The sequence below is a fragment of the Phocoena sinus genome, chromosome 2 (assembly GCF_008692025.1).
Source record: "Phocoena sinus isolate mPhoSin1 chromosome 2, mPhoSin1.pri, whole genome shotgun sequence".
NCBI classification, from domain to species: Eukaryota; Metazoa; Chordata; class Mammalia; order Artiodactyla; family Phocoenidae; genus Phocoena; species Phocoena sinus.
In genome coordinates, this window is record NC_045764.1 from 62,930,080 (window position 1) to 62,945,223 (window position 15,144).

General features: G+C 40.3%; 1 protein-coding gene across 5 annotated transcripts in view; it reads right to left on the reverse strand.

Moving 5' to 3' along the window:
* NEO1 (neogenin 1) overlaps positions 1-12,539 on the reverse strand; it is a 243,043-nt gene extending 230,504 nt beyond the window's left edge. For all 5 annotated transcript variants that reach the window (XM_032622728.1, XM_032622724.1, XM_032622723.1 and 2 more), the window contains exon 1: positions 12,112-12,539. In XM_032622728.1, the coding sequence (XP_032478619.1) occupies positions 12,112-12,241 (130 nt within the window). In that variant the 5' untranslated portion in view covers positions 12,242-12,539. The remainder of the gene's footprint in view (positions 1-12,111) is intronic.
* Between the last annotated feature and the right edge of the window lie 2,605 nt (positions 12,540-15,144).

The window sequence follows — 15,144 nt, forward strand, 5'->3', positions numbered from 1 at the left end:
TTTGAACAAAGTGGAACTACACACCAAGTTAGTACTATAATATTACCTGATATTTCTTACCCACGAACATTAATGACTGATAAATAAGGCTGATTCTGAAACTGCAAAATCTCTACCTAAATACACCTACTCTGAAGAAGGAAGTGCACACTTCCACAGAATTTTTTTAAAATAAGGATTTCTTCATAAAGTAGCAAAAATTAATTCCTCAGTAACTTCCCAATACACATCAACCTGAAGCTTATTTCTGCGGCTCTGAGTAAAATCCAGAGAAATCAATGTTTCGTAAAAGACACCTACAAAGCCTAACAGGAAATAAATGAAGTTTTAGGAAGCAAATATGTTAATGATAAGGTTAACTTTTCAGGCATTAAGAATTGGAACAATCACTACCTCCAGCTTCCCTTCTAGCATCACAATCTTTAAAGATTACCTGGCCTATGATTTCATCATCTAATAATCACCCGCCATTTCATAACAAAAGATAAACTTCAGAATAACAAAAGTGAGCCTTTTCTAGAAATGGTTTACTGATCAAGAACATTTTTGTTGCCTTTGCCTTTACTCTGCCTCAACTCATACTGCTCTCATTTCACTCTCCTTGCAGAAATCCTGCCCATCTAAAAAGCCTACTCACGCTTCAAACCAGCTAAAGTCTACCTCCTCGAAGAAACTTGTTAACCAAATACTCCAAATTAAACAAACCCTTATCCTTCCCCACATAAGCTTACTCATTTAACAATCTAATTATACACAGCGATCAGATAATATAACACCAAATTATATAAGTTTTATCTAATTTTCATGTATTTTTTAGCCTATCCATCCAGTTTACAGAAATAATAAAACAAACAACAGTTTACATTTAATGAGTGATTAAGATAAACCAGGCTCTGTTCTAAGCACAGACACATATTAATTCATTGTTTACCTCAGTTCAGAGTGATAAATTATTATATATGTTATTTATAGTAAAGAATTGGGGGCACTTCCTGGTGGTCCAATGGATAATACTCCACGCTCCCTATGCAGGGGGCCCAGGTTTGAACCCTGGTCCAGGAACTATATCCCACATGCCGCAACTAAGAGTTCACATGCCGCAACTAAAGGATCGTGCATGCCGCAACGAAGACCCGGCACAGCCAAATAAATAAATAAATGTTTTAAAATAAATATCTTACAATTCTTTAAAAAAAAAATTGTTCAGAATTGCCTTTAAGCTTCCCCTCTCCCTGCCTAGCACTCTAACCCAGAGCCACACCATGCATGTAGAAGGGAAAAGAACAAACATTATGTTAGCACTATCCCATTTATTCACACAGATGTTTCTGAATAAGATATCCAGGGGCAAAATGAACTTTTATCATTTTACATAGCTCTAATTCTAGGTACTTATCTTGTTCTGCAGACAGAGTAATATTTCCTTCCTTTGGACACCCAATGATGGGTGTATATTCAAGTCTTTGCCCTAGGTTTCTTCTTTCCTTCCTCAGTGAAATGATCTAGTCTCACGGCTTGAACTATCACCTCTATCAGATAATTCCTGAACCTATATTTCTAGCCAGAGGTCTAGAGAGACCTCTCATCTGAGTCCCAATTCTGTAATACCTTTACAGAGATGATCTGCTGACATCTCAGGCTCAGGGTATGCAAAAATGGAAATCATATCCTGTCCCTTAAACTTGTCTTTCCTGCTACATCCTTAATCCATTTTCCACTTTAAACCACCACCTCAGTATCTTGAGTCAAACTGGCATGCAAGTATTTGATTAACTGAACTTACTCTAAACTAAAATTGCTCTGTCTTAAAAGAGGTAGTAGCATCTGTTTCAATTCCTATTTTTCACTCAAATCAATGAGCTCTTTTTCCTTCAAAATAGAGCAGTTTGAAAGTTTATGAATCTATATCAAGCAAACATGAACAGTGGTTAGCAGAAGTCGGGTAAGCAGACTGAGTCGACTACTCTATGCACTTCTCATTACGTGACAAACCACAAGTAGCCATGGGAGTTTTGACAGTTGTAAGTTTTAAATTGTTCCTATTCTTAATTATATTGTTTAATTTACATTTATAAGTGAACCATTAATTCAAGACAGGATAAAGGAATATGAACAAAAGACAAATAGACAATTCTCAAAAATAATATAAACCATTAATAAAAATCTGAAAGATGCTCAATTTCATTAATAATTTTAAAATATAAAATTTAAAGAGATATACATTTTCATCTATCAGATTGGCAGAGACTATGAGGTCTGAAAATAACTAGTATGTTGGCAAGAGTGTGGGGAAACAGCACTCTCTCATTTGCTGTTGACAGAAAAAAATCAGCTTTTTGGAGAACAACTTGGAAATAACTAGCAAAAAATTTAACACACATGCTCTTTTACCCTACAATTCCACATTTACAAACTTATTCTATACTATATTTGAACATGTGCACAAAGACATTTTGTAAAAGTGGGTTCACTGCATATGGTCTGCAATAAAAATTTGGGAGCATCAAAAGAAATTGGTTAAATAAATTATGATATATCTATAAAATACCATGTGGCTATCAAAACAACTGTGATAAATTTGTATGTACTCACATGGGAAGATGTCCTAAAACACACTGGAAAACAGTATGCACAGCACTACCTCACTTGTTAGTTTTGTAATACATGTATATATTATATATTTTAAATATTTAATTGTATAGATAAAACAGAAAGTCCATAGCTATTAAAAGTGATTATCACTGGGGAGAGGGTTGGAATGTATGATCTCACTTTTTATTTTACATACTGTTTGAAAAATTTTTAATATTTTTTATTTTCTTAAAATCAAACCAACAATTAATTTTACCCCCAAATTTAAAGCTGACATACATATTTTAGCCATCAGGGTTAAAAATGCTGCTAACAGAGAAATTCTATGGCTTTGAGGGGTAGGGACTAGCAGAGAAGGAACCCTGCCCTGGCACCTCACCTCTTTTCCTATCCATATTTCCTTTTTCTCCCACCTCAAGTGTCAGCCTGGACTCACACTAATTTGAGGTGAGATGGGACTCCACAGAATTTTCTGAGGGAAGATATTTCTTTCCAGACAGCAACTGTATCTATAGGAGGAGGGGCAAAAGAAATGGCCAGGGGCAGGAAAATACCTATTGGCAGTGATGGAAAGGAAAAGAAACTTTCCTCAACTGGCTGAGACAAACCATTTCTGTTTAAGGAAGATCTCTGTGGTCTTATGTTTATTTCAAATCTTATTCCTTACAAGGTGACTAACTGCTGTTGTTAGGGGGCATTTCAAGACAGTCTTTCTACCACTTCCTGATCAACTATCGACTTAGAAATAAGACAATACAGTCTATTAGAACTACATATGAATTAAAGATAAATAGGCTCTAAATAAAGACTTTTGGACTCTGAGAAACTTATTTACTTCAATGTACAGACTTTGAAAATTATTTCTCTTATTCCCTAGTCTTCAGTTACCTTCTGGAGGTGAGGGTGCATGATGGTTGAGTTCTATTGTAGGTGGGGTGCTATTAATAAAGGGGTTACCGCCATAGGAAGTGTACATACAATCTCCTGGACACACAACACTGTGTAAATTTAAAACTAATAACCCAACTTCAACCAAAAGCTTTCAAACTATTAACCAGAAAGATCCTCAAATTTTAGTTTTTACATTAAAAGTCATGCTATGAATAAAAATTATAAATAAAACTTATAATTTGTTATTCTATTCCCTGAATTTGTATATGCTAATGCTATAATCTTAACTAGACCTTACACATAAAGATATTTCCTGGTAAATTTTTTTTTACTCGTTTACTTTGCACCTGAAAAACAAATGTTCTGTATTCAGTTTCCATGTGGTATCACTTTAAAAATTCACTCTGCTCAGGACTCCTAAGTTTTACTGGCTATTACTGACCAGTAATAAATCCTGAAAACCTGTACGATCAATCTCCGGATTTCCTGAAGATATGGAAGTAGCTGCACCCCCAGATGGCTCCATTATTAGCATTCTCATATATTCAAACATTCCAGTAATCATTTCACACAGAGGAAATGAAAAATAACTCTCTCTGAGAGTTCTAGTCTACTGACCTGTTAAAACTAAGTTGGGACTACTCTAAAGACATAGAACCAAAATTATGAGAAAAGTAGTACTATTACTTGATTAATAGTAACACAATGATTCCAGAATTTGTTTCTCCACCTACAGCAGTAATTACACTTTCTCTCTCCAAATTAAGTTATTATCTCTGCTATTAGACCAAGGATAGAAAATATGTCCAATTCATCTTAGTATCTCCACAGTGCATGGCTTTGTGCATAATTATACCTCAAAGATAACATATTTGCAACTAGTCAAAATTACCTAAATTTCTAGTTTTGGCTATACAAGAACTATCCGACTGACTACAAAATTAAATGTAAACATTCTTGCCATAAAACTTAAAGGAGGTTATTTCTTAATGCCATCCGCAGCAACATGGATGGACCTAGAGATTATCATATTAAGTGAAGTAAATCAGAAAGACAAAAACAAATAACATATAATATCACTTATATGTGGAATCTAAAATATGACACAAATGAACCTATTTACAAAACAGAAAGACTCACAGACACAGAAAACAAACTATGGTTACTAAAGGGGAAGGGGATGGGAAGGGGTAAATTAGGAGTTTGGGATTAGCAGATACAAACTACTATATATAAAATAGATAAACAACAAGGTCCTATTATATAGCACAGGGTATCCTATAATAAACCGTAACGGAAAAGAACATGACAAAGTATATGTATAACTAAACCACTTCGCTGTACACCAAAATTAACACAACCTTGTAAAATCAACTATACTTCAATAACAAATTTTTAACAAGAAGTTATTTCTCATGCTTCTTTTTAATAGGAAAAGCAAAGACACAATCTGAAATTCAGACTGCCCAAGTGCTAACTCCTTAACAAGAAGAACTCAAGTACTGATTTTAGTAAAATAGGACATATAAAACCACTCACTACCTCTCTCTCCTTTCTTTACATAAAGAAGTCGAAGGCAGAATCAAAATATCAGCTAGATCAGTAACCTTGCCAGTTTACTTTACATCCGTTATAAGCCTAAGAGTATCTAATATTTCAAGTAGTACTGCAACTTAAAATATCTCACAATTGCTTAACACTGAAGCTTTATTTCTTGAAATCAGCCCTAAAGTTATTTTTACACATATAAAATAAAATCATACACGATCATTTACGGGTAATTTAAAAGATTTTCCCAATCATATCCGACTTCACACTGGAAAAAAAAAAGATGCATAGTAACTTGGGCTTTAGAGAATGACAAAAGGTAATTCTTGAATCAAAGAACAGAAACGAGATCAGTGTTCAAACACAAAACTTAACAGAAGTCATTTAGCTGAGATAAATCTACTACTCAATTTTATAGACTTCAGAGTTATAGAAACTTGGAGATAGAAGGGACCTTTGAGATCACCTATTAATTATTAATTAAATCCTTCAGTTAACAGATGAAACAGAGAAGCTATGGGACCTGCATTTTAAAATTATGGCCTTAAGGTCACGATTAAAGATGAAATATCTTGAAGAAATTGTAAAAGTACTGGTCAATGAATGGTATTAATGGTATCATTACTCTTTTAAAATAAATGGAACCCTGACTCCCACATACACACAAAATTATCTTTTCACCAATAATCCTATACAAGGGAATCCAAAATACGGAAGGAAAGACTACACGTGGGAAGATGTTCATTACAGCATTCTTTATTAGAGCAAAATACTGAAAACAACGTCAACATCTATAAAAGGAGAATATTCATTAGCAGCAGTATGCAGTATAATAAAGAGCATAGACTTTCGACCTGTAAAGGACTGGATCTGAATGCCGACTTTTCCACATGAGAACTGTGAGGCCTATGACAAGTCACTTAATATTTGACACTCAGTTACCTCAACTGTAGAATGGGGAGATATTACCATCTTCCTCACAAGGATGTATAAAGGATTAAATGCATGTAATAGAGAGTGGTACAGTGCCTACAGCTCAGTGAGTATTCAATAAATACTTTTATTGGCCACTATTAATATTATATTCATTCACTGGAAGAGTACAGATATTTTAAATAATGATTATAGGAAAATCTGTATTCAGTGGTATGGAAAGATCTCCAACGCATTATTAAGTGAAAAACAAGTTGAAAAACAATTAGTATGATCCTGCTTATGTGTAAAAAATAAAACTATACACACATATCTTCTGTAAATACAGAAGAAAAAGTATTAACAGTGGTTATTTACGAGCTAAAAAAGGAATTTGCTGGTGGAAGTTTTACTTTATGTACTTTCTTTTTAATTCAAAACAAACATGTATTTAAGTATTTAAAAGCTTATTTTAATTGACGATTTAAAGATAGTGCGGCAACAAAGAAAAATGGAATAATGCACATATAAGGCTGTACATACACCATGATTACAACATAAAAATGATGTGCTATATAGATAGTGACTAGAAAGAAATATACCAAAAGTTATACCAGTGGGTCTAAATGGAATTTTTTGTCTGTTTTCAACATCTTTAGTCAAAAAACTCCTTTGATTCTAAACAAATCCAAAACTGGGGTTATATTTTAATATCATCTTTCACTGGCTTGTGTCCCATGACAGAGTCAATTTTTAAAAATCATAAACACTTTTCCTCACCTCATTAGCTCTCTGGGTCAATAATATCTTACCTATAGTCATTTCCATTGACTGTTCCCTTATTGTTGATGCAATTTTACCTAGAAGCCAAAATGCCTACCAATGGCATGGTAAATACCTCCCAACCACACAAAAGTCAGTAATAAAATGAAGGGTTTGGCAAGAAAGACTATGAAATAGATAAACAGAACTTCCACATAATGAGATTAATGTTACCCCTATATTTTATATTAGCATAGAGAAAACTCGTAAAGAAGAAACCAACAATGATCAATTGCTGGAAAGAAAACTACACTTTCAAAAAATTTAATAGAATTATACTATATTTTTAAGTTCACAAAAAAAACATTAAAACCATTCTATACAGACACTGTACTTTACAGTTTATAAGCAATTTTACATTTCATTCTTCTGACAATTCAGTTAGGCAAGCAAGGTATTATTCTTGCCTGCCTATAGCCCCCAACAGATATATGGAAATGTGTAGAACCATGAGTTCAAATCCAAATCCTCTGCCTCCATATCCTAAGTCTTTTTTCACCATTCTACATATTAACTTTCATATGGTTTACTAAAAGCAGTCACATTTCTTATCTCCTTTGAACATTCATCCCAGAAATCTATGAACTCCTTTATACTTCATCCTGTTAGGCAGGCAAAGCAGGGCATCGCTCTCTGTTTACAGATCAATTAGTATGATCACTGATCTTTCCAAAGATGACAAAACTAATAAATATTAAAATTGTGGCATATCCAGAAGAAGATGACCAAACTCACAAAAGGTCAAAAACTAAGTAAGATGAAGAGTGGCTGAAGGAATTAGGATGATTAATTTAGAAAGAAGGAGAGAGCAACACACACACACACACACACACACACACACACAAATTTTGTCATCAGACATGTGAAGGACCATCATATAAAGGGATCAGATTTGTGCTGTAAGGCCCGGGAGTTAAAAGAAGTTCAATATTCATTCAATAAACAATTAATGGGGATCTACTCTGTGCTAGATGCTTGTTCTACACCACGTAAGAAAAGTCCAAATCCTCAGGAGGGTCAGACTAGTAGAGAAGACAAGAAATAAGTAACACAAGATGAAAAGGACTCAGAAAGCTATGGGCACAACAGAGAATGATGACTCTAACTCTCTTTGGGGGAGGGGGCTAGTAGGAAAAAATGCACTGAACAGATGAGTAGGTGGGAAGTGGCATTAGCAGGAAGAAAGGGACTTCTCTGGTGGTGTAGTGGTTAAGAATCCGTCTGCCAATGCAGGGGACACAGGTTCAAACCCTGGTCCGGGAAGATCCCACATGCCACAGAGCAGCTAAGCCCATGCGTCACAACTACTGAGCCCATATGCCACAACTACTGAAGCCTGCACGCCTAGAGCCCGTGCTCCATAACAAGAGAAGCCACTGCAATGAGAAGCCCGTGCAGCGCAACAAAGATGAGTCCCCGCTGGCCGCAACTAGAGAAAGCCCAAACGCAGCAACAAAGACCCAATGCAGCCAAAAATAAATAAATAAATAAATAAATTAATTAAAAAAAAAAAAAAAACCAGGAAGAACGAACAGCATGTGCAAAGGCCTGGAGCCCTGAAGTTCTGCAGTTAACCTAGAGTGGTGGAGCACCAGGTACACATTAGAAGTGCCAAGAGATGAGGTTTTAAGCTGGGAGTGTTTAAGCTGGGAGTGTGGGAGGCCAGTAGTAAGGAACACAAAAGGCCTCACAATCTTCATGCCAAGAAGTTCAGACTCTAACACTCAAGCTACAGAACACTAAGAGTTTATAAGTAGCAGAGTGGCATGCTCAGAAAAATATATAAGAAAGTTCATTCTAGCAGGAGGACAGACTTCTAGAGGCTAACAGCAGAGATAAAGAGATTAATTTACAGAGCTACTATTGTTACTCTAGGTGGAGTGATGATGATTCGAGAAATATCTAGGAGGTAAAAAAAAAAAAATCAAAGAGAACTACTGGCTATGGGAAATAGGGAAGGAGGAGAGTCCAGGATGACTTCTAGATCTCAACTTGGTTGAGTGATGAACAGTGATGTCCAAGGTGGGTAACAAAGGAAGACAAGTCCATGCAATCATTCAAACAATATGAGAGTCCTGGACCAGAAACTGGTTTGTTATTGTCTGGAGAGAGGGGATGAGGGAAGAGGTATAAAGATGAGTTTACCTTTGGTCTTGTGTAATGCAAGGTACCTCTTCAGTGAAGCTACAGAGTGACACGTGAAGCAGAGTGGACTAGGAGAGTCATTAGCTTACAGTAGCAACTGAACACAAGTAAAGTATACAGAATGAGATCAACCTTAGATACCAATATTTGATGAGAATATGAAAGAAAAACGTGAAAACAAATGAAGAATTGATCAGAGGAGCATGAGATGAATCAGGAGATAGGGTGACGCCAAAAAAAGGCAGGAGAAGATTAAAAAAAATTCAAGAAGGTGGGGAGGGTGAAAATTAAAGTTAAATGTACTACATAAAGCAAAGTTTACTAAAAGAAGTTATTCAAAACGGGAATAGACTACCTTGTGAGGTAATGAATCACATCATCAAGTTAATGATTCAGGCAGACAGAGTCACCTATGCAGGATGTTGACAAGAGGATTCTTACCTTAAATGAGGAGTATAGCTACATGACCTCTATAGTACACCTCTGAAGTCTAGGTCAAGGCTAGCCTCAGCATCATTAGGACATCAAATGTTCTTTTGCAATCTGATCAGAGAATTGGATATTTGATTATTCTAAGAAAAGTTTTAAAAAACAATTTCTACATGTTTCATGTAACTCAGAAGCAACCAATACTGGATTAAAACTTTTCACTATTTCTGCTCTTGGGATACAAAAAATTGATACTGAAATGGTAGAAATAGCTGATCTAGTCTACTTCAAATTCAAGCTGATTTCAAATAAGCTCTCACACTGTCTTCCTAACGTTCTCCATTCTGGCATCCCAATCCCACCTGAGCACCATTCCTTAACCTGTTCACTCTGATTAGAGAAGACCTGCAATGCACGGGTGACTATCATGTCATCTTTCCCTAGGTCCCTGCATACCTTTTCAGTAATCTGCCCCTCCTTGCTTCCTAAAGCCAGACTGTGTGCCTAATCATTTCCAACCCTCTGCCACTGCTGACCATTTTCTATCACCAATCCTTCTCTCTTTTCTCCACCTCCTCATGTCTACCCAATGTTGGAAAAACACTCCATTTATCCTGTTGTCCCATATCCTATTGTTCTCCTTTTACTACCAAATATCTCCATACCCTACCACCTATTCACTGTAATCCCCTACAGAAAGGTATCTCAGCTACCTCTCTACAGCAATTAAAAAATTAAACCACTTACGAATGACATCTGATTTATTGAAACAGCTTGTTCCATTGCTGCTTACTCCCTTCTCAATCCCCTTGATGTCTCTGCAGCTTGCGAAAGAACTGACCAACCCTTCCTTGCTGCAGTTATTCCTTTCCCTTTTGCAGTGAGGCAGAATGGTTTGTGGAAAGCACTCTGCACAGGATCAGAAGATCCGTGCTCTAGACCCAACCATACCACTAATTAGCTGTGACGCTCCTCACCTCCACTTCTACTCAGATCTCACTTCCGAGACACCCTGACACCCAGTCTAGGTTAGGTCCCTGCAGTACACGCTTTCTCAAAACCTACTCTTCTCCTCAGTAGTGCTTATCACACAACTTAATTACTATATAATTAGTGGCTAAATGGCTATCTTTCCTACCCACACGCCAGACGGCAAACTCCATGAAGGCAAAGTGCACATTTCAGCCATGCTTTACACCTCTCGTCAGCACAAAATAAAAGCCCATCAATTGAATTAATGTTGAGACAGATGTTATGACTTCCCAAGAGACTTATTATTTTTATTAATCTAAAATTACTAGCACTTTACTTACAAAATTGACAAAATTTTAAGCAGTAACACACACATAATAGGATGAACTACATGTTAAATTAAATAAGAGTCTTCCAAGATAGTTACATTTTTCTTGCCTATCCACAAGAATAGAAAGGGCTGGATCAGTTACCTACATTTCAGGACCAACATGTGTACTCTAGGCTGAATGTGCAAGTGTGATACTAAAACACTATTGTTTTTGTGGCTGTTTTGATAATACCCATTGGTACTTCAGGGTTAAAGCATTTAACACTGGCAAAAGCCGTGTGCTACATATACTCTGTAAGAATACCAAAAGAAAGCTTTTATCAGCCAAATTACATTGCCGTGGGATTTTAAATATAAACCAGAGAAAAACAAGTAATGGTTTAGTGAATAGAAGCTGCCACTGTGCCTGACAAGATGACTTTCAAATACAGAAATTTCAGATCTCAGGCAAGTAGGTGAAAGTTGTCAAGTTTTATGATACACCACCTTGGTCAAACAATTTAAACAGATTACATGCTAATTTGTCCTTCATCTGCTGAGTGTGTCCCGCTCCACAATTACACTGTAAGGTCCTTACGGGCAGGTTTGGCGTTTTGTTAATTGGTCCCCTTAATAGGAATGCAGGTGACTTTAATAATCTATGATCTAGAAAACCTGAAAATGGCTTTTGCGGCTAAATATACTTAAATATTGCCACCTGAAAACAACGTTCAAGTACTTAAAATCCGATGCTTAGACCATTCCCTAGGTTAAGAGCAGTTAACAGGCTGTAAATATAGTTGTAATTCCCAGGAAAGAACAAGCATTTTCATAACGGGAACACTAACAGAATCACTTGGAGCTGTTCTCCAAGGCGCCCTCATCGTTAAGTCAACACCACTGGTGATGAGGGGACAACCGTGTCCCTCGGACACCCTCTATCTTCCACAGCCTCGGGGCTACAAATCCCGCACGAGGAGTCCCTCGAGATCAACCAGCGCTTCCCTGAGACTTCAGCTGGGAAATCCCTGGCCAGGGAATGCGGAGTTCAAGCCCCCCTCCCGCTTCCTTTCCTGAAAATTAATGAATTGGCCGTACGATTGTTTATTTAATGAGGTGTGTAGTGGCCTCTACTGGTGCTTGTGTGAGCACAAGAATGTCCCACTCTTACAAGTGGGATGAGCCTGGGGGAGGGGAGGGAGGCGAGGGGTGAACCTGCCTCCGGGTACAAAGCGCAGAACTATACCCCGGAGCCCCCGATGCGCCCCCACGGCCGCCCCTCCCCCAGCAGCACCCCCGCCTGCCCACTTCACTCTCTAACCTGCGCGACCCCCTTTCTCCTCGGCAACCCGAGACGAGGCAGAGAAGTTCCTACACGTTTCCTCCTGGATCCTAAACAAAAATACCGCAGCGGCCGCCGCCGGTGCCGGTGCCGCGCCCCCGCCCCCACCCCGCGCCTCCCGGGCCCGCACCCCGCGGCCGCCGCTTACCTGGGGATTGCGGCGGGGAGCCGCTCCTGGCGGCCGCGGCGCCCGACGCCCGGCGCTCGAGCAGCAGCAGGCAGCAGAGCCAGAAGGAGGAGGTGCTGAGGAGTCGCCGGGCTCTCCGCTCCGCCGCCATCTCTTCCCCGCGAGCGGCGGCGGCGGCAGCGCGGTGGAGCCCTCGCCTCCTTCCCTCCCGCGAGCCTCAGCCGGTCCCTCGCTGCAGGCTAGGCTCCCGCGGCCGCCGCCGCCGCCGCTGCTCCAGCCCGGCCCGGCCCGGCCCGCGCGGCCCCTCTCGCGGGAGGGGAGACTCGGGGGCGCCTCCCTCCTGCAGTAGGGAGGAGAGGGGAGGAGAGCGGAGAGCGGGGAGTCACTACATTCCGGGGCGGGGAGGTGGGTCTGTCTCCAGGTTCCAGGCGCCGCCACCCACCGCCGACTCCGGCTCCACACAGCAGCGCAAGGGGGGCGGAGACCACGGGCGGCAGGGGTGGGGGGCGGGGACCCGGGGCGCGCACCCCCGCGCACGCGCAGGCGCGCGCCTCCCTCGCCTACACCCCCTAGGCTCCGCGCGCGGCCCGCCCCCGCTCCAATCCCGGCTGCCGCCTCGCGGGCCGCGGCGGCGGGCACGCTCCCCTCCCCCTTGTCCCCGGAGCCGGGGACAGGCGCGGGGAGCGCGCGTCGAGCGCTGCTGCTGGCGTCAGGGAAACCCCGGAGAAGCGGATCCACCTCCTCCTCCTCCTTCTCCTCCTCCTCCTGGCCTCCTCGCACAGGGGAGAAATTTCCCCCGCCTCACCTCTCCAGACGCCTCTGGCTACGGAGACCTGAGGGCGAGAGGCGCTCCGAGCCTGGGCTTGTCCGAGAGGCCGGAGCGGGCGCGCACCTCTTTCAGCCTGGGCTCAGGGTCCCTATATAGGGCCTCAGAGGAAGCCGAATGGCCTCCGGGAGGAAACCTGGGTGCGCAGAGGGTCGGCGTGGGGACTTAACGTGCCAGCCAAAAACAATAGCGATCCCTCCCGGCTCTTGCTGGGACCTGGCGCGGCTCCCGTGGGAGGGGGCCCGCCGCCCCGCCTCTGACCTCCCGCTTCCCGGCCGGGCCGCCCTCGCCGCGAGCTTACCCAGGACAGTGCCGGGCCCGCCCGGACCGCTGGACCCGCCCCCCCACCCGCGGCTCTCCGCCCGGGTCCAGGGAAGCAGGGCGCAGACAAAGGTGCCCGGTGTCCACTCCACCAGCCAGTGCGGGGACCTAAGCCGAGCCCCATGACTCCCCAGGGCTGATCCTCGGGCTGTAACTGAGACCTTTTACCTCTACTTTTGCGGGCCACCTCGCATTTTCGTACCTGGAAATAACGTCTCTTCGCTGGTAAAGCGGGAGCAGGAGGGATGTGATTTTAAACCACTTGGTAATCGTGAGGCAGCACCCAGGCTACCCAAAGTTAGGAGTAAGCAGTTTGGACTTATACTGCTGATGAGAATACTGAAAATCTTATAAGTTACACCCATGGAAAATATTTTGAGAAAATTTTGTTGTGTTGGTTATGCACTTGGAGAGTCATGTTCGATTGTTAATATGAGTTGGATTTTTATTCACTGTTCCGTATACCCGGTAACCAAAATGTGTTGCTTTCCGCAAGTAGATGGCTAGTTCTCTGACTTCCACAGCCCTCTGTGCCTTCTCGTAATTACTTTCTTCAGATATTTTCTTTTATTCTCAAGTGGCAGAAAGCAGTGTGAGGTTTGCGGTAACATTGGGAGGGGTAAGCTCAGAGTCCTCATAAAACCTCTCAAACCGTCAAAACGGTGGAATCAGGAGCCCTTTGAAACAATTGACGCTTAAAAGAGCAAACACGGGCTTATTGTCTTCCACTAGGGAAACAATTTAAATATCTTTTTGTTTTGGTTAGACTTGTTAACCAGCAAAAATATTTCCTAAATACCCCTGATTGACCAGTTACATTAGAAATAGATTACCTCCCAATTACTTCACAAGTATTTGCTTAATTAACCTTTAATAATCACATCATTATTCAGTTTTCTGAGGTAATTAATGAGAAAGCTCTTTGGAAACTGTAAATTGCCTGGCAAATGTTAATATTCAGTCATCTTTTCTAAGTCTGGAAAATTTTCATTGTATCATAAGTATAAAATGCATAATAATGTGACTTTGAAAAGGAAACTTGCATTTATCTCCAAGTTTGAAAAATAAATGAGTTGTGGCTAATAAAGTAATCAGATTGTTTTTCATGTATGACCTTTGTGAACTCTCTAGTTAATTTATCAGTCCACTGTGTGTGTCAGGATTAGATCAGAAGTTTAAAGCACCTTCTGTAAAATAGGGTTGACCGAATAGTATATTGCTGGCTTGTGCTTAAATCAGTTTTAACAAAACCCACTCTAATAAACCAGTAATAAATGAAGCCCCAGACTAAAAATTACAGATTTTATAACAGTTCAAGAGTAAGACTGTAAAGTAACCCAGACACACACTTGAATTCAGATCCTTCACCTTGTTTCAATGTAACCGACATTGTAGACATTCCCTTTCAAAATCATCATTTGGAGTAATTAACCTCTCCTTTCTTTAGTAAGGCATCTCTGAGAAAACATTTTCTTAGGCATCTTATTTATCATTTTCATTCTCCAAACAAGATTTCCAACTAATACATCAATCCACATTTATACGGCTAGCCAACGTATTTTTATGTAGTCTATTAATCTACGAAGTGATATTAGACCATTCATGAAATTAACACTTTTTTTCATCTAAGTAAAGTTAGAACGTGAGACCCATGTTCAAGGAATAGTGCACAAAGAAACTTTTACAGCAAAGAAAACAGACTGGCCATTGTGTTAGTGTAAGTTATCAAAGTGCAGGCCAAAAATAACTAGAGCAAATATTCTTGTGAAATTTATTCTAAGTACTATAATATAAAAATTAATAAAGCCTATGAATATAAAACTTGGTCAGAATCTTATTCTCTATAGTGAAAGGATTATTTTTCAACTTTAGAGAGGCAATATAGTTCAGTGTTTAATTGCTGGCAG